The 24,604-nt window shown below is 35.6% G+C and overlaps 1 protein-coding gene across 2 annotated transcripts; it reads right to left on the bottom strand.

Annotated features, from left to right (window-relative positions):
- Positions 1-235: 235 nt before the first annotated feature.
- Positions 236-24,604, bottom strand: PCF11 (PCF11 cleavage and polyadenylation factor subunit). 2 transcript variants are annotated; one of them, XM_031460443.2, is made up of 16 exons: positions 24,086-24,604; positions 20,237-20,362; positions 18,139-18,327; positions 17,595-17,789; positions 15,527-16,644; positions 14,932-15,112; positions 14,336-14,819; positions 12,249-13,813; positions 10,244-10,343; positions 6,494-6,613; positions 5,849-5,954; positions 3,960-4,143; positions 3,348-3,503; positions 2,876-2,968; positions 2,305-2,340; positions 236-1,348 (listed from the first exon to the last, which is right to left on the bottom strand). In XM_031460443.2, exons 1-16 carry the CDS (start codon positions 24,275-24,277, stop codon positions 1,133-1,135), a joined length of 5,061 nt encoding a protein of 1,686 aa, XP_031316303.1. In that variant the 5' UTR covers positions 24,278-24,604; the 3' UTR covers positions 236-1,132. The 2 variants fall into 2 exon arrangements, with proteins under 2 accessions (XP_031316303.1, XP_010988522.2); XM_010990220.3 differs by having other exon boundaries at positions 14,729-14,819; positions 24,086-24,603.

The following is a 24,604-nucleotide window of genomic DNA, read 5'->3' as shown; positions in this document are numbered from 1 at the left end:
TGTAAAGAGTTTGCCAGTGCCTACTACACAGTAAGTTAAATGCTCAACACATTGACTTTCATTGTTTTATATGCCTATCTCCTCCAGTAGATGGCAGAAAAGATTATTCTTGCATTTCAGAGTACCTGGCTCATAGCAGATGCTTCATTCATGTTTTAATGAACAGAGTGATGAAAGACAGGAAAAAGGTCTCTTTCTAAAAGCCATTCAAGAAATAAAGAGATACAAACTGGAGTTTCTTCATCATTCTATTTATTACATGTATGAATATTAACATCTCATGGCATCCATCTAATTCAATCAAAACCAACAAAGGAAAAAAGGTTAACCATGTTTCAAATTAACATTCTTACAGATCCCCCTGTAACTTAAAATAGAAATATGTTCATCTGCATTAAATTGTTTGACAAATTTGAAAAATGTCATTAAAAAAAAAATCACCTTTAGTACTTAAATATATTTGTTAATCATTTGATGGCATCAGTGTCCAAGTTCAATAAAAGTTGCTTCATTAGGTACTTTTCAAAAATGGACATCTGGATGGTTCTTTATAGTTGTAGATAGATATATGCAAATATGTCCTATTTTGTTTTAAAAATTTTTTCAAATCTGACTTTTCAATTTGAGAAAAGTCCTGCAGTGCTCTCACAACCCCCTTTTAAAGGATAAAACTCAGACTTCGCTTCTTTGATCAAGGGAAGCTACTAGAAAAAAACCTTATGTTGAGGTTGCTGTTTAATTCCATTTTCACCCAATAAAAAGTACAGAAACACTGTCTTTATTTGATGGTGTGCATAAATATTACACTCCATGGATAGCAAAAATATTTTTTATTTATAATTTACAGTTTCACAAGTGAAAATCGTACATTTTTACACATACAATTTCATTTTGTTAAATTTGCACACATCTACAGAACTTTCACACGACAAGCACCTGAAACTGTGCAGGCAGTAGGAAATGCAAATACTAAAATGTATTTATTAACCAAATGATAGCTGAAGGCCCTGCCTCAGCTGGACAATTTATATAGATATATGTCTATATATACATAAAAAATTCTTCACCTTCTAGATCCAACAGCAGCTCTTTTTTTTTTTTTTTAAAGAAAAACATACCTTTCTCATTTTATTTAAACTGACTCAACTGTATCATTTTCTATTTTAATTTCAGTGGGTGTTGCTATGCTTTCCTCTGTACAAGCTGGTGGAGTATCAATTCGTTCTTCCTTAACTTTGGGACTTTCACAAGGTTCCTGCAATTCATTTTTGACAATGTTCAACATAATGTTCAAAGGATTTTCAACTGGTGTCTTGCTGGGAGACGGTGTACAATCAAATGAAGATGTCTACAAGATGAAAAACCCTTTTAAGTACTGATTAAAGTTCAAAAGTATCACATTAAGTGACAGGTTTATAAGCCCCTCCTATGGGCAAAAACACATATACCAAATGCAACTGAAAAACCTGCTTTCCCACAAAACATGTCATAAAGGCAGCCAATGAATAAAACATATATTGAGCACTTGATACAGACTCAGCAGTGAGCTAAGGTAAGAAAAGCGGTAACCAACAGAAGGCCAAACAAATTGATTAACTGATTAGGCATGTTTCTCTATTTAAAACCCCAATATCTGGATGATAACCCCAATATACATATTCTGAGATTTGTGACTCCTAATTTCAAATAGTCTTGAGGATTTTAAAATCCCTACAAACCATCAAATCATCCTACAAAGTCTAGTCTTTTGATGACCTAAGTATCTTTCAAACTGCCCCTTGAACTTGTAGAACAAATATTCTTTTCAAAGTTCATCTATTCCATTGTTTGGTTTAAAAAAAAGTGATCACTTTACAAATATGAAAATTTGAATTTTGAAGGTAAACAGACTGATGTCTTTTTCAGATTTCATTTATGATCATTTAAAAATTATTCCTATATTACATGGCTGACTGGAATATGTAAAGAAAAAAAAGTAAATGCTACCCGTAACTTTTAGAAAATTATTTCCATCATGAACCTTCTCATCTTTAGTTTTCCTCATATTTCTCTAGGCCTAGTGCCCTCGTAGAAGATATCATCAGGATTCAAATAAACAGAGTGCAAGGAATGATACAAAAATCTCAAAATTTAAATTAGATCGTATCAACCCTGCACCAGTATTTACTGAACAACCTAAACACTACATCAAAACTAAAACAGCTCAACATGTCTAGATTAACAATGTTGCTCTGATGCAAGAAATAACTGAAAATAAAATTTATTAAAATAAATGAGAACAAACAGCAGCCAAAAAGAACTTACATTTTGATAATCTTCATAACATGATGGATGATAAATCTGAAGCAAAAACAAAAAAGTGAGTAAGTATTCACATGCATATTCATTTCTAATGGACTATTCTGATACGATTTTCTTTTTGGAAAGGCAATGAAAATCATCTGGTCATAAAAATGAATAGAAACAAAATTTCATCCTGATTTCTCTTGGAAGTTCCTTTATGTATTTAAGTAGACAACATGGTTTGTTTTCAAGACAAATAGTTTTGGTGGTGAAATATAAATTCAGAATCAAAGTAGTGTAGTTAGGCAGAAAGAAGACGAACAAGGCTCAGAAGACCTTGTCCTGGATTTATCATTTACTAGTTATGCAACCTCTTATATAAAATATGAATACAGGACCAGATGACTGCTAAAATCCCTTCCAACTCAAACACTCTGACTCTCTAAAATTCAGTACTTTAGAAATACCTTTTGTATTAAAAACCAAAAAAACCAAAAACAATTAACATTTTTCTTTCAAAGTGGTGAACTACCCATACAAAAAACCAAAACTATCTTAACACCTCCTTATAAAGTAAAGAACTGAAAATTACCTTTCCATCTACTCTAATAGCATTTTTTAAATGCCATTCCTCCTCCTCTTCATCCCAGTACTGTTCAAATTGTTCTTGACAAATTTCACAACTCTAAAATAGAATCATATAAAATTAAATTTATGTAGCAGAACACATTTAATCCCCTTAAATAAAAATACATAAACATTTTGTTAAGTGGAGAAAGGAATTTAAGAGTTTTCTGAAAATTTAACACTATTCAAATACATGACACAAAATAAAAGTCTAAGGATTTCATATTCTTCCATGCAAAAATAGTTAACATTTCACTGCTCTTGTTCACTGGTAATTATGTAATAACTACAGTGGTTATGAAATCCAAAGCCAGATCATAAGATTGAAACTGTAAAGCTTAAGAAATCTTAAAATCATTAAAAGAGGGAGGTAAATAAAGTTATATGTTGATGATTATTTCCTTAAAGAGGGAGGAAATTTAACATTTTTCTTTTACCTCAACTGCCCCAGCTGGTCCAGCAGGTACACTTTGGAACTCCTTTTCTTTAGCAGCCTCCTGAGTTTTGAGCACAACTTCTTCATGCACCTTTTCAAAAAACTGGCTCTTTGCACGTTCTTCCAAGTCAGCTATTTCCTCAAATTCTATCCAGTCCTTAAAAAGAGTTAATTAAAAGAATATATTCATTTGTTTCTGAACTTTTGCTGCACACCATCAATATAATCCCGTTTAAAGGTAAGGGTACATTCTTCTATGATATCCTTTACTATTAATTATCTAAAATTATACCTTCTTTTTGAGCTCCAAAGTAGTAGACAACATAAAGCAACTAATGAATAGTTAAGATCTTCATGTTAACTTTCCATTACCTCTAGAGTTACAACTATTAAAGTAAACAAGATAAATTTCATGTACAATTTTTTACAAAAAAAAAATCAGTCATAGAACCTTGGAATTGTGTTCTAATCAACAAAAAGCAAATATATACTCCTCAAATTTATTTTTTAACTAGTTAGCATTCAGCAATTATTTAAATACACTTTAAATACACTTATAGAATGATATAATTTAAAGGCTAAAAGATAGTTTAGAGGCACATGTATTACTTACTGTTAAACTGTAGTACCAACGTCTGTGAGTGACTTTTCTGCTAACATCTTTTTCAGTTCTATTTTGCCGATAATGCCAGTCCAAGTGATCTGCATATACATCTGTCTGTGATGTTGTAAACCTCATTCCACAAGAGTAACACTGAATACCAGTGTACAGTCGATTTATAACACTATCATAACGTCTATTTTGAAAAATACAGAAATAATCCTTAGTTTTGATTAGGTGGCTTAATGGCCTTTAAAAAAAAAGGCAGCTATAAATACTTCAGATTTCCATATTTTAATAATGGTGAAGCCATTATTATGTAACAAAATAATGTTTCAGCTAAGAGCTGGCTAAAAGAGTTCATATCCAAAGACCACTATTATTCTCTAATAGTGTATCACTGACTCTCTTTATCCTAACTTTGGTTAATTTTGGAACATGAAGTCTACTCTCTTAACAACAGACCTGACCCAGTTACTTATTTCCTTCTAGGTAATAATGGAATGATCATCTGCCAACTAATAAGGCAACAGTTGGCCTGTTCTTAGATTAATGTCAACATCAAGGTGGATATGGCATTACAATTAGATTTCACATCTCCAGAGATCTTTAAAGTTCTAATAACTCAACTTTACCACACTGGTCTAAAGAATAGTGAAAGAGGTACAGAAGAAGTAATAGTATGACTAACTAAAAAGAAAAATTAGAAGACTAATGAGAAACTGAGGTCAACAATAATCAGTTTTTTTACTTCTGGGCTCCCTGTTTGGAAAGAGATAGTTATGCAGATCAAGGAAGTGAACAAAAAGGACAAGTTATTAACTCCAAAATTTTTTTTAGTGTGTATAAAGACAAAAGCACAATACAGTAGTATTTTGTATACCTGAAAACAAAATAAATATTTCGAGTCATAGTACTGATACTGAATAGTGATTTAATGAAAAATGGTTTTACAACTATATGAAGGAGAGCTGATAGGACAGTCAAAGAGCTAGCTAAATCTTCACTTTCAGAAAGTCAAGCGACTGTCTAAATGAGATAAATCAAGAAATGTATTAAATCAGAAGACTATGTATCTTTTAAGAAACGAAGAAGTAAGTACCAGAAACCATAGTTAAAAGAGCTAGAGAAAAAAATGGTGCCTTTGAGTAAAGAGCAGTACTAGGAGAAAAGAATGCCATCTTTTATTATAAGCCTTTCTTGTAAGACTTACATTATAAAGTTTTAAATTAACTATGTGAAAGTATCACTTTGAAAAAAATTGCCTTTAAAAGGCTGAAACCCATTAGTTCTGTTTTTTTTTTATAAAATAATCATAAGGATGTAATGAATCCATAAAGCAACTTTAAATGTTTTTTATATAATATAGGCAATAAAAATTTGTGAAAATATATGCACCAAATGTTAACAGTGGTTATCAGTGAAGTGGGAATTGTAGGAATTTTCTTGATTTTATTTATTTGTATTTTCTATAAAATGAAAATGCTAATTTTTTAAATACTAGACTACAAAAATCTCATTTTCTTAACTTCAAAAGCATAGGAATATCAATACAGGGAAAAAAAAGATTAAGAAAAAATAAAGATAAAAAGGAAGACATATGAGTGATTATCAATACCTAATACTTAACTCCCTATACTTGCTATACCAAACAGCGATAATAAAAAATAGAAATACTGGGACAGACTTTTGGCCTAAATACTTGTACAGCAGACATATCTGAAAAGGGATTTAAGTTTATGTTATGTATATTTCACTACATTAAAAAAGAGAAAACAGGCTTCCTTAATTTTAAAAACAGTGAGAAGGGTAAAACAAATAGCACTGATGATAATATCCACTGTATTAAAGTCACTGTCCCTTTTATCTTAGAAAATTAGGAAGAAAATTAGATTACATACTGTTTCAATTCTTCGATTGTAAAATTGGTAAGATCTGGAACATCCTGATCTTCATTTTGATCTTCCTCCTCCTCAGCAGGGGGCTGAGCAGCAACTTCATTTACTTCTTCAATTGAAAAGAGAAACATAAATTTCTCAACACCAGTTTCCATGTATTCTTTATACGGAAACACTATAGTGTTATAAGCATATAGAGAGCCCCATCTCATCTATTCAGTGCTTCTGATCTTAGGTTTACTAGTCAAGGAACCTAAGAAATTCTTTACTTTGATAAGTGATATTAGGTCTGATCTCTTAAAAGTCAATCTTTATGAAATTTTATTTCATCAATATTCAAACAATTTTTTGAAAGCTAAAATAGTATAGAATAACTAGAGAAAAGTCTGTACATGGTGTCTGTAGGAATGTTAGTTAAATGAAACAATGTCAACTCTTACAGTAACAGTGTACTGTTAAACACGTAACAGTTCCATGTTAGAAAATTTTTTAAATTTCATTATAAACGAGTTATACTTCATTTCAAAAATAAAAAAAATCTAAGAATTCAATTATTGTAAGAACTTTTATCATAGAATACATCATTATATCATACATCTTTATAACTTAATGAAGCTTTGTGTAGATGAATTATAGAACCATACTTACGTGTTGTAGCTGAATCAGGCTGGGACAATTTGAGAATTCCTGTTTTCAGCAGTTTTGAAAATAATTCATTTACATCCACCTGACTGAGATGATTATCAGGATATGCCTTAGGAAGGGCTCCTTTAAAAAAAATAACACTCTTAAAATCAAAGTAGAACTTAAAGATGCAAATTATACTAAGCATTTTTAAAGCTTTCTTCAGAATGTCCTATAAACATTAAATTTGATAAATCTTGTTATGATGAGTGCAATTATCAATAGCTCCCAAAAATGAACTTTGCATTTAGGTAAGCAATCATCACCTCTTAAAAATATATTCTAGGACAAATACTGAAAACAACTAATACTTTATAAGGACATATGTATTATCTTAAAAAAAAAAAAAAGAATATTATTCATTGTTGCCCAATTAACCATGCCAAAGAAAAGCAGAATACAGAGGGCAGAGAGCTTCCTGCTCCCTTCCGTGCAATGAAGCACCACCTCTGGGTCGAACTTTTCACCCTTCTAATTATCTATTCCTCATCTTCTAACCATATTGAGAAAGATAGTTTTGTGTAGATAAAGTAGATTACTATCCCTCAGCCCAGATTTCTAGGGGAAAAAAGTACCCAAAGCATAAGTATTCCTGCCAAGTCCCCCTTGCCTCCCATGACTACCCAGGGAAACTAATAAAGGCAAATGAACCATGTGGCTCAGAAGTATACCTGCTCCTCTGACCTTTGCTGAATTACTGCCTGTGCAAAGCAGCTCAGGCTACTGATGAACAGGTGTCAGGCTTACTAAAGCTTCAATAATTTGAATAAATGAGACAAGGATAACAATCTTCTTAAATTCACCCATGAAGAATCAACCCAATTAAATATTTTGCTAAACATTAATCTAATAATTATAATTGTTTAACTCAACTATAAAAACAGTATTTTAACATATTTGTATGTCACTACTATGCATCTTACCACTAAAAGGTTCTAAACCACTAAAAATTCCTCTTAATGGCAGAAAGGTCCTGAACCACTAAAAATTCCTAATGGCAGAAATTTGCACCCACAATACAATACATAATCCTAGCCCTTAACCATTGCCTACTCTTTATACTTAGCACAGTGCCTTGTATACAGTAGGCTAATAAATGTTTGAAATGTCTGAATACATGAATTAATAAATCAACCTCAATAGTCAATTACAACAGCCATTTCATAATAGTTTAACCTTCACATTTCATTAGAATTAACTATTTATATGTCTAAGAGTCATAACGAACTAATCACATGTCTGCACACAGCCAAGTTTAGTAAACAAGAACATGAAATATGGACCCAGACTCCTGGTATTCTAACTAGAAATTACACTTTCTAGTTGTGTGACATGATCAAGTTGCTTATCTGTGCCTCAGTTTTCTTGATCTGTAAAAGGACAGTAATAATTGTTCTTATCTAAGGTTGTTATCAGGATTAAATGAATATTTGTAAGGCACAGAGGTGTTTGGCAGTATATATAATATTCGTTTAAAAAAAAAAAAAACAGTCCAAGTAAAATAAGTCAGACAGAAAAAGGCAAATACTGTATGATTTCACTTGTACATGGAATCTAAAAAGTACAACAAACTAGTGAATATAACAAAAAAGAAGCCAACTCACAGATACAGAGAACAAACTAGTGGTTACCAGTGGGGAGAGAGAAGGGGAAAGGGGTAAGGGGCAATACAGGGATAGGGGATTAAGAGGTACAAACTATTATGTATAAAATAAGCTATAAGGATATACTGTACAACACAGGGAATATAGTCAGTATTTTATAGTAACCATAAATGGAGTATAACTTTTAAAAATTGTGAATCATATTATACATTTATAACATACAATTTAAAAAAACACTGAAGAAAAATAAAAAAAAAAAGCTTAGACATACTCAGATTTGATTTGATTTTCTATGCATTTAAAAACAGGAAGAGGTGATTTCAGAACAGATTTGGAATTTCATACTTGGGCACCCAGTGTTGGTATCTAGCTTATCCAAGGATATAAATAAATGAATAGTTGTTTCAAAAAAAAAAAAAAGCACACAATAGTCCATAGATCCTGCTACACTATAAAGCTCTTAGAAGGACAAATCTTACTAAAGTCATCCTAGCACAATGCCTAGCATATAGCAAATGATCAATATTTGTTTGGATGAATAAATGAACATGAGTATATTTACTACTAGGAAAAGGGTGTTTTTACTTTCATTTTTGAGGAAAAACCTTGAGAAAAGCTGAATACAAAACAATGAATACTTTTCGTATCTCTTTAAGAATAAGTAAAACCTGAAGAAGGCAGGCATACCTAACATCTCATTTAATACCTTCAACGCAGGAAATAAGATGTGACTTCCTCTGTGACATTGCTATGCCCCGTATACACAAGCACCCCAAGGTTGTGAAAGCAGAAAAATATTCCCAAGTTTTGTATTTTATCTCATACAAAAAAGAGCAAAATTTGCAGTTGTTGCACACCACCTCATGCTATCAACCCCAATACAAGTCCTCTACTAGACAAGAAAAACTGAATTCTAAAGGAAAATACACCAACATAGCACAAGTTACAAAGTACTTTCGCATATACTATCTCATTTGATTCTCCAAAACAAAAAAATTCCCAGGCAAGTACTGACTTTTACGATATCCTTTCTACAGAGGGAAAACTGAACCCCAAAGGATATTTGCTTATATCCTGCCCACCTATAAAGTAGCAGAGTGGAGATTCTAACCCTGGTCTTGTGACTTTAGACCTCAAATTCTTTCCTTGTCTTTTCATTATAGTGAAAACAAAAAATATGAAAAATATTAATCCTAATTGTCAGTCTAGAAATTAAAAACAAAATGTTTTCAAATTAATTTGAGTGAATTTCTTGTGATGATACAGTTTAAGAACAAATGCATAAACTAGTGCTTGGCTAGGACTTCCACAGTTACTCCTAAATTTCTGAAAAACTCCCTAACTTTGTAAATAAACTGAACAGAGCCACACTAGAGCATGCTTCCGAAGATGGTAATGATTCAGAAATAAAGCAAGTAGCAAGTATCACTTCAATTTGGTTGAGCTAGTTCTCAATACAGTGACTCTGCAGTAATTTTAATTTATATAGTTCTCATTTTTCACATATTAAAACTAAAATTTATTTTTAAAGACCTCATATCTACTATACTGTATCCATAACAATATTGTTATGCCTCACCCCACAGGTGCTTATCAGGGGCATCTGGCTAGAAGATCAGAAGTGGATTTTTTTTACTTCTCTTTTAACATGTTGTATACAATTATTTTAGTGCCCAGAAAGACATATGAATGAATTAGCTTACAAGGTGATGTCCCCAGTATTCACTTAATGTATACCGGATCACCAAACACAAAACAAAAACTCAGGATATTAAATAACTGAGATTTCTAAGCTTTGTCATTGATTTCATTTTACCTCAACACAAATGTTGCATTCCTATCCCACCCTCCAGCTTCCACTCAATAGGTCTCCTTCCCTTTTTTCGGTCTACACATCCTGGCTAACCATTTCCAGTTGTAAAGAGGATCAGTGTGACTACACATCAACTATGTAAATAAACTCAGAAAAGGAACAAAACGTTCTAGCCAGACTAAATTTCTCTAAATTGCATATGCCCTCTAAAATTGTCATTTTCTAAAATTGACAAGGTAGCTATTCAATCAAACAATAACTGTCTTTTGAAAAACACAAAGTTTAGAAAGTACATACCTGAAGGATTCTGAACAAATGCTCCAGGATTTTGTGGATGAACTGGTAAAAATTGTTGTCCCTGGCCAAATGCTACTGGCTGAGCAACACCAGTCAGAACCTTGAAGAGAAGGATTGTTTTAAGTAAAACTTTTACATTCAAATTACATTAATATATTCACAGATATCATAAGACCTAGTTTCTATCATAATAAAGATTTACAAGTGTAACCAAAGATTTACAAGTGTAACCTATCAGGGTCACTTCACTTCTAGGCTTTCTATAAAAATGAACAATAATACCTTCCCTTATCTTTTTCACACAATTATAAGGAACTGAGAATAGATGTGAAGTTTCTTTGAAAAGTTTACGATACCATGCAAATGTAACATAGCCAACAACCAGCTGTCTGACCTTACACAAATCACTTTAGCTTGCCTATGTTTCCCCTTATTATACAAATAGAAAACTGACATCCAGAGATGTGACCTATACACAATCGTAACAGATGTCAAAAGCCTGCTTTAATTAGCAATCTGAACTTCTCTATGATCATCCTGCTCGGCCAAACTCTGGGTTACAAAGTAGACTGTAAACGATGTTAAGGGAATGTTAAAGAATAAAACAGTCATGAAACATGTACCGCACAGGCATACAAATATTGTATTTGTAGTCAAGGGTGAGACTGGACTTCTACAAATTGCTATGTAAACAAATATTCATTTATAGGGCTTGTTCAGTATCCAACGAATTTCAGTTAATTTTCAGTGGTATGCATACATAATAAAAACTCCATCAATTCTGTATAAGTCTAAGTCCCATTCTAGAGTATCTTGTCAATTACAGAATCATTTCTTTTAAGAACATAGCAACAGAGTAAATGTAACTAAGCAGGCCAACTTCCTCAAACCACTGGGTATTAACAGAAGACTGCCTTTTATCAATAATGTTTATAACATGCTTTTAAAACCTTTCTTCATGTTTTACACTTTCTTCCATGCAATGTTAGTAGTATAGAATGAATTAGTCCTAGAAAGAAAGACTCAGCACCTGGAAAAAAGTAAATTTAGCCTAGGAAAAAAAGTAAATTTGCCTAGTAAATTCAGCAGGCAAGCAAAAGTAGTTGTTAATATTAATTAAATCACAAATTATAAGCATGTTGTTTTAACATTTCAATATGCATTTAAAAATGTATACAGAATAAGTGCAAAAAAATAGCAACAAGTGACTACACATTTGTTGAGGTGATCTAATGAATATATTTAGAAGAGAAGTTGGAAGTTTGCTGTGTTGGCATTAACATCAAACAACTGTATTTGACTGGAATGATGGAAAAAAGTGGTGGAAAGTTAGGAAAAGAGGAAGAAGAAGAACCACAGACTGTAAAAGCATGGGCAATTTGATTCTCTTATTTTTTGCTTAACTCAAGCTGAGGAAGTTCTTAAAGAACAGTCTATAAAATCAGCTGCTTTAAAACTTATCAAGGTTCAACAGTTGTACAATGTAGCAGAGGTCTATGAAACATGCACAATTTTATCACACTTTACTATCTTTGAAGCAAAACAAAACAAAACAAAAAACCATAATGGGGAGGCTATGCATGTGTGAAGGCAAGGGGTATATGGGAAACCCTCAATTTTGCTGTGAGCCTAAAACTACTCTACTCTAAAAAACTTAAGTCTATTTTTAAAAAAAAATGATTGGGGGAAGGAGGAGATTGAGATTTACAGAATTCTCTAGATCCTGGAAGAACTAAGATCAATTTTGGATTTAAATAGCAAATTTCAGCCCCAAATGACTCTTAACCTACACATCCCTAGCAAATGGGTTTTGGTTTTTTTTTAAGTACATTAAAAACTTTCCAAAAAAAAAATTTTTTTATCAAAAAGAATTTAAATTTTTAAAAAAACCTTTCCAACCTATATAATAAACTATCTCCTGAAAACCTTCCCCCAACACTAGAAACATTAAAAATGGTTCATATCTGCATACAACATAATTTTAAAATAACTGTAACAGACTTACCTGTTGAGATGCCTGAATATTTCCTACTGTTATTGGAGCAGGTAAATTGCCAAAGTTTCCAAATTGAGAACTCTGAAGATTCTTCTCATCAAAATAGTGTCCAGAAGCTCTGTTAAGGGGATTCGAGAAATTCTGGTTTCCAGGGCCATGTGGTCCATTAAAATTTGGTCCTTGAGGTGAATCAAATATTTGTTCATGTCTTTGGAACTGTAGTCCTTGGGATGGGGCATTAAAAGCATTGCCAGGTGGATCATTATATGGACCAGTCTGATTGAAAGATACTGATTCAAGCCTTTGTGAAGGATGATTGTCAAATCGTGTGCCTTGAAGACCAAGAGGAATATCGAACCTTGATGCTTGCTGGTGTTGTGGCCCATCAAATCTCTGAGGTACACCATCAAATCTTGGTTGAACCTGCTGTCCAGGTGGTCCATCAAATCTCTGTGGGCCTGGCTGACCAGTTCTTTCAAATCTAGGACCTGGCTGACCATGTAATCCATCAAATCTTGGCAACAGCGATGGCTGACCTGGCTGCCCATCAAACCTTAAAGCATGACAACCTTCAAATCTTGGACCACCTTGACCCAGAGGTCCTTCAATTCTCAGGCCACCTCCTGGTACAGAAGGACCGTCAAACCTCATTCCACCTCCTTGTTGGACTAAAGGTCCTTCAAACCTGATCCCAACCCCTGGTTGACCATGTGGACCCTCAAACCTAAGGTTGCCACCAAGCTGATTATGTTGGCCTTCAAACCTCATACCAGCTACTGACTGACCATGGGGGCCCTCAAACCTCATTCCAACTCCCTGCTGTAGCAAAGGGCCCTCAAATCTGATCCCACCAGATGGCTGACCATGAGGTCCATCAAACCTAAGTGCAGCCCCTGACGGACCATGACCTCCCTCAAATCTAAGCCCACCTACAGGCTGACCTCGGGGACTATCAAATCTAAGCCCACCCACGGGCTGACCATGAGGTCCGTCAAACCTCATACCACCCACAGGTTGACCCCGATGTCCCTCAAACCTGAGACCACCCACAGGCTGGCCCCCTGGTCCTTCAAATCGCAAACCACCTGCAGACCCCTCAAACCTCAGACCGGGAGAACCTTCAAACCGAAAACCACCTCCTCCTGCTTGACCAATTGGCCCCTCAAACCGCAGAGGTGTCCCTACTGGTCCTGGAGGACCTTCAAATCTCAAAGGACACCCACCTCCTAGCTGGCCTTGTGGTCCTTCAAATCTCAAAGGGCCACCTCCCCCCATTTGTCCTGGTGACCCATCAAACCGAAGAGAACCTGGTGTAGGAGGTCCATCAATTCTAGGGCTTAATTTATTAGGTCCTTCAAAAATCATCTTGGCTGGGCCATCTCTTGCTACTGATGGCCTACTAGGTCCATCATATAATGGTCTGTCTTCAGCTAAAGCCGTAAGTCGTTGATTTGTATCAAGGCCGGCAAATCTTGATGCTGGGCTATCTACAAATGGTTTATCTGAATCTTCATATCTAGGTCGCTTAAGTGGAAAACGATCATTGAACGGTGATCTCTGCTCTTCTCGTACACCTTTTAAAAAGAAAAAAAATTTATTTTCCCTGAATCTGAATATATATCAAATGATCTTAAAATCTTTTTTCTATATTTCATAAAACATCCATAACTATCTGACTTTATTAGAGGGGAGGGAAAAGAAAGCATCAAGCAGCAAGTAAGAGAATGCCCTCCAGAGTCATACAAACCTGGGTTTAAAAAAAAAGAAAATCCCCATTCGGTCAACTTACTAATTATTTGACTTCGAGAACAAGTTATTTAACCTCTCTGGTCTTGTTTCCTATCTGTAAAACGGGGATATTACACATTTCATTGGGTTGTTGTGAGGATTAAGTCAGAGTACACATGTAAGTACCTGACACACAGTTGGCCTTATAAATATTAGCTCCCTTCCCTTCCCTATGAGGGAAAAAAGAAACAAAACAAACAAAAACCAGTAGCCTGAACAGTCACAAATATCCATCCCCACTTAGCTTGTTCATTTTCCCTTCACTGCTGTGTGATTCAATAGGCATAATCTGATTTAACTTTTTCTACCTTTAGCAGAGACTTGCTCGTCATGTCTTCTCCGGCCCTCATGGGGTGAAAGATTCTCAGCATAAGTACGACTCCCAGATATAGGAGAAAGACGTCTTGCTCTTTCACTAAATTGTTCTTTTCTGTCAAACTGTGCTCCACTATTCCTACTTGCATGTTTACTTTTGGATGGCTCACATTCTATTCCAGACAACAAGGCATCAGTCAAAGGGTAGTCAAAAATATCAGGATCTAAGAGATCAAGTCTTGGAAATGAATGCTGAACCTGTGTCCTTTTCAGTTTTGCTTTATGTTCATAGTAGGTTAATTCAGCATCAGACAAAAGAGGTTTCTTTTTTAATCCACCTTTATTTTCTTCTGTAGGACTATCCCGTACATTGCATCTATGTTTACCTTCTTGATACTGAAATAGCTGTCGAATTTGATGCACAACAACAAGGAACTCATCCTGTGTAATTTCACCAGATGCTAAACGTTCACTCGTCTGCATAGGGGTGATAAAAGGAAATCAAATATTTTAAATATAAAAAATACTTACAAAATAAGACTTACAGATAAAAGGAGAATAACGACTATATGGGGAGCACAGTAGCTACCTTTTGAAGTAATTCTCTTTTGCTTGCAAGAGTTAACTCTTTAGGAATCTGAAGATTGGCATCTACACTTAATCGATGCTGCTGCTTTGGGGCTCGAGGTGACAAGATTCCTTTAGTGCTTGACCAGCTCTCCCTATGCCTTAGATGAGGAGCTTTACTATGTTCATCACCCTGTTGTAAACTGAAACCATAAAAGCAATGTTACTTCATAAAAAAAAAGTTTAAATACACCAGGACCTTATTTAAGGATCCTTAATAGGATCTGGTTAAAATGAATATATGTAACCATAAAAGTTAGTTAAATGATTAAGAGCATAAGATCTGAAGTCAGGAAAATCAGACATGAATTCTGATTCTTGCATGCCTTGGATGTGCCGCCTTAGGTGGATTAGTTAACCTTTCTAAACTTTACAGTTTCCTTATCTGTAAAATAGCAATAGCAATAATAATGGTCCTTAACCCATGGAATTGTAAAAATTAAATGGTAAAAAAGTACTAATTATAGCACCCAATAAACATTATTCAGTTTTTATATTAGCACTGTATTTTTAAATGTATATATTATTCTACTTAATTAAAAATGTTAACATCCTACCTTTTATTCTCTTCCCAACCAGACTTCCATCGTTTGGTAGACTTGGAACTTTGCCAATTTTCTACATTCTCCTTTGGTTCAGTGCCTGATTTTGTAGAATGCTGATTTGCAGTTTCTTGCGGTCGGTCCTCTTCAGTCTTTTTTATTCGCCTTGGATCTCGAACATCTTGTTTAGTACTTCTCTTCGTATTTCTTTCTTCCCTGGAAGGTGGAGTAAACTCTTCCATATGTGACTGCTTAACTCCCGACTGGCGAATCTTCCCAGCTTTGGGTGTTGAGGTTGGAGACATACTCCTTTGCCTTCGTTTGGGTGACCGCCTATCTCTTCTCTTGGGAGAATGTATAATCGGTGAGCGGGACTTGGGTGATCGTGATCTTGATCGCTTTCTAGTACTTGATCTTCCTGGTTTTGTCCCCTGTTTTTCCGAATCTTCCGTTATTGTATCCTGTTTCTGTACAATGCCATTTATGATTTTATTTCTACTTCCTACCAGTCTATGTTCAGATGATTTCATGTGCTCATCTTTATCCTTTTTTTCTGTAGTTTTTCTCTTCTCTTTTATATCATCATCTTTGCTATCAGTCTTATCCTGAAGATGTTTTTTCAATCTTGGATCTCTCTTGCTTATATCAGACACCCTTGTGCTTTCAGATTCTTGATTTTTTAAGTCTTTTGTGTGGGATAATTTGTTTTTCAAAGGTGATGGTGATTTAGATTTAGATTTGGATTTAGAATCTAATTGGTCGAGTTCTTTCTTGGTTATTTTTTCACCTGATTTATTTTTTTCTTGTTTGGATGAATTTAATTTTTCAGAGGGTACAGTTTTACTTGTCTTAGTATCAGACTGGTTCAGTGTGTTCATTAGGAATTCTTTCCTGTGACTCTGATCTTTTCCATGAGAAGAATGCTGACTCATCCTATTAAGACGGGGATCCCGGTTAGTTCCCTTCAAATCCTGAATTTGTAAGGATGGACCTGGACGACTTTTCTCGGGTTGCACAGGAACTTGATGGGGAGCTTTAACTGCCATAGGGGGAATTTGTGAAACATGTAATTTGGACGGTGCAGATCCAGGACCTAAGTTGGATGTCTCCTGCTGAACACTAAGAGAAACTGCCTGAAATGCAAAATAAATGTTCATGTTAAAACTGTAAAATATGCAGATTATCTGTCAAGAAATTGAAAACTAAAGAATGTAATGCTTTATTCAATAAATCTACTTATTCAATACTGTATTTATAGTGTATACTTCTACCATTAAAGATTGAAATGAGAAAAGTGATGTACATACATGGTCTGTTATTTCTTACTAGTCCTCTACTTTTTGTAACTTCGATAAGATGAAGAAAAATTCCTCCTTCTTCCTAATTATTCAGAATTCTGAGCCAGACTGATACTAAGAAACTACTAAACAAATCACTGCACTCCAGCTGCACAGGAGTCAAGGTCATTCCAACTGAATTCTATGTCAGTAAATTTAGTTCTTCTCAAAATGGTACTGATAATGAACTCATAAAATTCTGCCTTCCTGTACTCCTTCACTCTCAGGGAAGGTCAAGTGCTAAAGAAAATAACTTACTGTAAGGTCGTTCATGCACAGAACTATGTAATCTTCCTGGCCTCCTTAATTTTGTGATGGCTTTTTTCTTTTCTTTTTTTTTTTTTAGGCTTCTAAGCTTCCTGCTAAGGATTTCTGCTAATAAAGTATAAGCTCATAAAATATTAAAGACTAGGCATAAACATTTGCCACAACATACCTACCATCTTGGGACTGATATTAAGTCCACATGATATAATTTTTAACAAAATTTAAGGTGCTATCTCATAAGATAGCTATCTCACAAAAACTATTTCAAAGAAAATAGTGCACAGTTTATATTCAAGTGAGTTTTACAATAAGGATACAAAAATTTGGACTAATAAATACACCATAATTTGCAAAATATGTGAAAGTAGAAAAATATATTAGTAAGAGTAACATGTTAATACAATTCAAATACAAAATAATTCCTTCTCCATCAGAAAACAGGTTTAAAGTATTTAAAATGCCAAATCTCCTCTACTTACCAGTTGTGCCTTAGCTTGCTCTAGCTCAAGCTCCAGCTTCTTCTGCTGAAGTTCTAACAACTGCTTTTGTTTTGCCAGTAACTGCTGCCTTATTAGTTGCTCTTGGGTTAGATTCTTTTGTATATCCGGAACAATTGGAGGAGTGGAGATGCTAGGGGAACTGACCACTGTGCCAGGTGTTGAAGACTCTTCAGGCTACAAGAAAAAATAATTTGTTAAAAAAAAAAAATTCACAGCTATAAAGGAAGCTAAGGGGGAACTAAAAATTATCAACTTATCTCTTACTACTATCCATAGTCTTAGATAGTCAATCATGTTTAAAAGCACACAGAAAATGTTGGGGAATTTAAAAACCAAGATAAATATATTACATAAAACCTAAGCAAGAATAGTTATAATGCACTGTGAACCTTGCAGGGGGTTAGTTAACTAAACTAATTCAGTACAGCGTATTCTTGAGACATTTTTCTGGGAAGAAATTTTACAGAAGTAAAAATTTGACAGTTAAAACTATTAGTTATATACAATACTTGTTAAAACTTACCGATTTATTTAAAAATTTAGGATTCACATGGATGCTAGATGTATTCACATTGGGGGGTAGAGGTTTAATAGGCCAAGCAGGATCTAACGAATTGACTCTGACATCCAAGGCATAAAGTTTCTTCAAAGGGAATATTTCATCCCATGTGGAACGTAATTTAAATAAACTTTTTCTAGTATTTTCATCCACCTAGAACAACAGAACAATTCTATGGCTTGTTAAGTTACTATAGAATGTTTTTTACATATTAAAGTACAAAGCTCCAAAAATCTTCTACTTCACATATAGCACACAAACTACTCATTCATAAATATATACAACAGTAATAATTTATTAAACATCTACTTGTTTGCAGATGTAAAGAAATTTCTCTGTCCAAAAAAAACTAGACAAAGTCAAGTCATTATTACGTAGCCTTCATGAAAGCAAACAAGTAGACAAGTCTGTATTTTTAAAAGAACAACAAACACGCTTCCAAATTTTAGGGCTTGATATAGTTATTTCTAATATTACTCTTACTCTGGACAAATATTCAACAGAAAATAGTTTACCTGATGGCTTAAATTTTTAAAGCTATTTACATGTAGTACAAAATTAAAGAAAATTATCTCATTAACTGATCTTCCACAACACAATATGGTTGGTACCTAGGAAGAAGCTATTTTGGGTATGGAAGGCAGCTGAATAACTGAAATTCACAAAATCTTGCCCACTGATGAGCTTTAGTTTTATGCCACTTATCTGCTCATGCTTGTTATGGGCATAACAACAACAGTACTTTTTAAATCAGCCATCAGAGAAATCTCGTACTTGGAAAAACTGAATTCTTAACTTTAGAATAATAAAATCTTGACTATATTCAAGTTTTTAGATAATATTTACTACAAGTTCATTTTCATCACCTGCAGTGTTAAGGCCCAAGTAGATTTAGTAAAAGTATGCTACCAAACACCCAAATGAATTTGACATACTGAAATCAAGAAATTGGTTTAGCACCCTAATTTCTATAATGCAAAGTTGGCTTCTCCTTCTCCAGTCTCAGGTAAGCAGTATTTTATCAAAGGTCTACCATACACTATTAGCAAGCTCCATAACAATTTGAAACACAGCTTTCCAAATTTCTTCTGCATATACTTACTTAGCAGTATTTCTTTTCTCTAAGAGCTTAAAGGGAAAAAATTACTCAAGTAGCAACTACACATTTTCTGTTCTAATGAACAAATTAAATTGATAATGAGAGTTCTTTCAAAATAATCCCAATTCTCCAAGTCTGACAACTGTTAAGATTTCTCCAGACACAAAAGGTACATCTACTAAGATATAAGAACCACCAATTTTTTGTTAGGAAACAATCTTCAAACCCAAATAAATGCCCTTTTGCTCAGCGTGAAAGATTAGACCTGACAGGAAGAGAATTACTTCAGCAAATCCTTTGTCTTCCTCAAGATAATACTGTATTAACCAAACTACCAGACACAATGTTATAGAAGGAATTTATAATCTCTAGGTATAGAAACTAATAAGCCTTTCTTCTAAACACTAAGAGGCGCCAGGGTTGGGGGTAAGTATTTCCAAAATAACCTAAAGCAATTAACTGATCCACCATTAACACATATCTAGAACATTCATATAAAATATACTTGGACAAAGTAACAAGAGGAAACATTTCCAGAAAAAAAGTGTCACAAAAGTTTCAGGCATCAATCACAGGTTGAGACACACTACCAGATTCTTTTTTGGTTTTTGTTTTTTGAAGATAGAAATAGTCAACATTCTAACACCAGAAACCCAAACAATGAAATTTGGAGTACTCTTGATAGCTTCAGATCTGTTTGCCCATATCCTATTGACTAAACAGATCTTCAATCAAATGAACAAATTCAATCCAAAAAAATTCTAAAAGCAAATCCACCTACTCTTGAATGGATAATGTAAAACACCTAGAATCTGCTTTAAACATAAAATACTAACTTAAGCATGGTAAATGTTTAAGAGAATAAAACATTTCACCACCCAAGAAAACCCAACACAAAGGCAAGTATTTATTTAATCAGGGAACATTTTTTAAAAATTCAAATGTTTCTAAATGTATATATACCTTTTCAAACACACAAATAAATGTTGCAACTAGATTTTTAGTAAAGGCAGTGAGATACTCTCTTCCAACATTTTTCACGATAGAATCCATAAGGTACATAACAGGAAGCTTCTCTGAGGAAGGAGCCTGAAGTAATAAAAAGAAACTGAGAAGTTTAGTATAATGAATTGCCACCAAAGAAATTACTTTTAAAAGTGAGTTTTTAACCTATAATACAGACCTCTATTTTGTGGATATTAAATACTTTTGAGTCAATTAACTTTATGAAAATTAAGTGTTCAAGTTCTCACCTTACAACGAATGACCTTTAGTTGAGCACACAAAATAAGCTCAGAATTACCAGGAAGAAAAACAGAGTCTCTAGTACATTCATTCAAGTCAATGGATTTGTCAGGTCCATATAGTCAAAAAAAAACAAAAACAAAAAAACTTGTGTTTTAAGTGACCAAAACAAGGGACAGGGTATTTTCTGTAATCCAAGTGTAAGATTTGTGACCCACATTAACTTATGATGAATTGTGCCTATCCTCAATGAAACAAAGTTTCCAGACCTCTGGCAGAAACCCTAATTTCCATAGGCATATTTTATATGTTAAAGTCTACGAGGCCTTTGTTACCTGTAACATCATTAGGATTATTTCTCTATAATCCAATGAACAAAGTACACTTCACATATGAAGTTAATGGCAAAAAAACACTTTTAAACTTGCACAGGAACATGCAGGAAGGTGCAAGTTGTTACTTATACAAGAAAAACTGGATGGAGCAGCCGCTGAGTCATGTAAATCAGGTTGAACTTGACTCTGGAAACCAGGATTTGTCCTGAAGATTTTCTTCACAGCACAGACTCTCCGTCGAAACACTTTTCCTCTGACACGCACAAACCAGGGGTTCTAAATTTGTGCAGAGCCAGTGTGATGATGCCGATACAGGTGGCCCTTTCCAAAGGAAAGAAATGTGGCCCCAGCTCAACTGGAATGCCTACCCATTACTGGCTTTTAGAAGGCACAGCAAGTTTCCAGAAAGCATCAGCAGGTTCACAGACTTGTTGAGGAGCATTAAGACACACCATATAAACCGTTAACTCCCACTCCACAGGAACACCCATGATTTAAAAACAAAAACAGAATTATCCCCATTTACCCTTCCCATGTGTATAGGAACCTTAACCCTAAAACAATTTGCCCATAGCTACCTGTAGCTAGGGTAGACACAGTTCTGCAGTACACAATGCCATCTTATTTCACAAAACCAATTGCCCATACAAGTGTGTGGAAGTGCTCTTGCTTCTGATAACACCTTTACAACCAAAGTTGACTAAGGAAACCTCCGAATAACTTAAAATTTTCTTTTACAGTACTATCTTAAAAAAGGGTTTCACAAGGCCATTGCATGTGGGTAAACTATTAAGTACCAACATGTCAACTGCTTCATTGCTGTGTCTTCATCTTACCATGTCATGTTTTATACCATTTTAGTTATTGTTGTACTTATGAAAATAAACAGGCTCTCTTTAAAACCAAAATCTGTTCAGTAGGCTAACTTTTTATTGTACAAGTGAATCCTTATATGTAATATTTTTTCGCTACTGCTGCCTCATGGGAGGGGTCAAGTTAAGTGTGAATTCTTAAGTTTAGTAATGCTGAGACGCTAGAGGGTAAGGACACAAGCATTCACCTCCAGAAACACAAAACCAAGCCAGTTTGCTACCAAATGACAGAAAATCCCTCCCCTCACCCTCACCCCCAACCCTGATTAAGGTATTTCCCCAAAGTGACTTTTACATCTTTTCCTCAATCTGGCTTTACAAAATTACCAGAAAGCGTGTGCCAAAAAAATTTCAGCTGTCTTTCATCAGCAAATAGTCTAACTATTTTCGCCACTCTGTGTAGCCATACATAAATACAAACTTTAGTGTGGTCACTATAGTCAGCATTTAGTTTTCATTTCTCGAAGGTCTTCTGGATCCATTAAAAACCAGCAAGGAAACAGGTCTTTTGAGTGACAACCTAAACTGCTAAAATTTTAGGCTCTGTGGAATATTAGTAATCCCAAAAAACACTAGGTAGGATTTTAAAAATCGATGTTATTTTTTTTAAAAAACGGCAATGCAGTTGTTTTTTTTTAAAGGCATTTAATGATAAGCCTTTAACAAGACAAAAACTAAGTTTTCACGTCCAACATGTTTGCGGTATCAATAAAAAGGATGTTGAGTATGAGAAACGCTTCCTCTTTAAATCTCATACTTTAAAAAAAGAACAATAGCTGTTTCACACAGACATTCACAGGAAAAGGTGAATGAGGACTTGTATTTTAGCTGTCAGACAGCATGACAAACTTGTTGGGCCTTTTAAAGAAAAACAAACCTTACTTTCTGTCCTCTTTAAGGCATGAAAGGACCACCTGAAACCGTGTATCTTGTGAACAGATTTACCCAAAAGAGTGGATGGAACCTAAAGAATGAACCCAAGTCACTTAAAGACTTTTGTTAAAAACACACAACCACGTAGATAAAAATAAGTCTTGGAAACAAATTCTACACCTTACAAAGGTAAATAAAAAAGACAAATACATATTTTATATGTTTTATTCACAAATTTTATAATACCAGTCACACATTTCAAAACCATTTATTAAAGTCAGACCACTCAGTTTTACACTAGACAGAAACCGCCTCTAAACAATATATATTGGTGGTTGTTGTTAAAGTGGCCTTTTAAAAGGGGTTCACTCTGCTAAAAGGAGGCTCATCCTGGTAATTTCAATCACTAACAACTAGAAAAAAACTAAACCATAAGTACAAACTTGAAAAATAACTTAAAATGAAGTACTGGGAAGCCATTAAAACTCAATATGATAACTAAATTTAACAGTAACTTTACTTAAATGACATATCGCTCCCACATGAATCCACAGAAGAGGAGGACTACAGGGAAATAAAGGGTGGCAGAGGACCACTGCTGTCAAGGGGTGAAGCAAAGCACGTCTTCACTCTCAGGGAAGGGAGGAAAAAAAGAGAAAAGGAAGAGGAGGAGGGACTGAACTTTTTCAAAAAAAAAACTACAAGTACTTGTTACCCAGTGGGCCAGTTCTCCACCTACAGGTTGGATAAGATCTCCTCCCCACCCCACCCCCAAACCCCACCCTTACCCCCAGTTTCTCGTATTTGGGGGGCAAGTTAGACCCTCCGATAGGAGAAGAAGAGTTACATCTAGCCGCCCCCACCCCAAAACGGGGCTGACGGGTGTGAGCAGCTGCCTGGCTGGCAGGGAATGGATTCTCCTCTCTTCCCTTTCGCATCATGTGCTTTTCAGGCGCCATGTTGGGCTCCTAACAGGCGGCTGCTCCACTCGGGGCCAGTGCCCTGTTCCCACCCACCAACAGCTCGCTCCCAGGTCCCCCTTCACCTCCTTCCAACCCACAGAGCACAATTACCCAAAAGGGTACGGGGGCCGGGCGGGGAGGGGGGGCAAACGGGGGAGGAACCACTCCCCACCTTCCCAGGAGATTAAAATGGCTTTAACTCTTACTTCCCCACACCACAAACTGCCTTTAGGTCTCCCCCTCCCCAAAGGGCTCCATTATTCAAAGCGTGTGTGTCGGGATACACGATGCGGTGGCCTAAATAGGGAGCTGGTAAGCGGAAGTGGGACTCCACCCTTTAACCTCCCCACTCCCTCCAAGAGAGGCCCACGCTCGAAGCCTGGGCCAAGGACCGAGCCTGAGTTGGGGTGGGGGTTGGAGAGGAGGAACACTGTCCCCCTTCGGATGGAAGCGAGACCTGGGATGAGGCTGACACTAAAATCAGGGAGTATTAGAAGAATAGGAGGCTGCGGGGTGTATAAAAACCTTGGCGGTTTGGGCCTCGATGAGAGAGACGATCTCCTTGGCGAAGGGCAGGTTCTCCTCGGCTAGAATGGTCAGCATATTGATGTGCGGTTTGCTATTGAAGGTCAGGTCTTCGAGTGATGACTGATAATCCCGACAGGCGTCCTCCCGGGCCCCCGCAGTACCGGCCTCGGCCGGCGTCTGCTCTGACATTGCGCCGCGGCCCCCCTCCGAGGTCCGCCGCAGCTGAAGCTGAAGCCGCTCTCGTTACCCCGCCTCCCTTCCGACTCCTCTTCCTCTCCCCGGGTCGCTCGCGGCTCCGGCTTCACCACATGCTGACCGCGGAGGGGGGTTGGGGGACGACACAGGGGGAACCTCGGGTTTGAAACGCCGCCGTCTCACGGGTGATCTCCGTCCACTTCCAGCCGCCACAGAAGCTTCTTTCTCCACAGACACAAAATGGCGGCGGCAGTGGCGGCTCCAGCTCCGAAAATGTCTGTGTTCCCAACCGCTGCGTCGTGCGAAATGAGCTAGGGGAGG

Source organism: Camelus dromedarius, chromosome 12, assembly GCF_036321535.1.
Source record: "Camelus dromedarius isolate mCamDro1 chromosome 12, mCamDro1.pat, whole genome shotgun sequence".
NCBI classification, from domain to species: Eukaryota; Metazoa; Chordata; class Mammalia; order Artiodactyla; family Camelidae; genus Camelus; species Camelus dromedarius.
The sequence above is the reverse complement of the archived record's forward strand: the minus strand, read 5'-3'. Positions and strand labels throughout refer to the sequence as shown.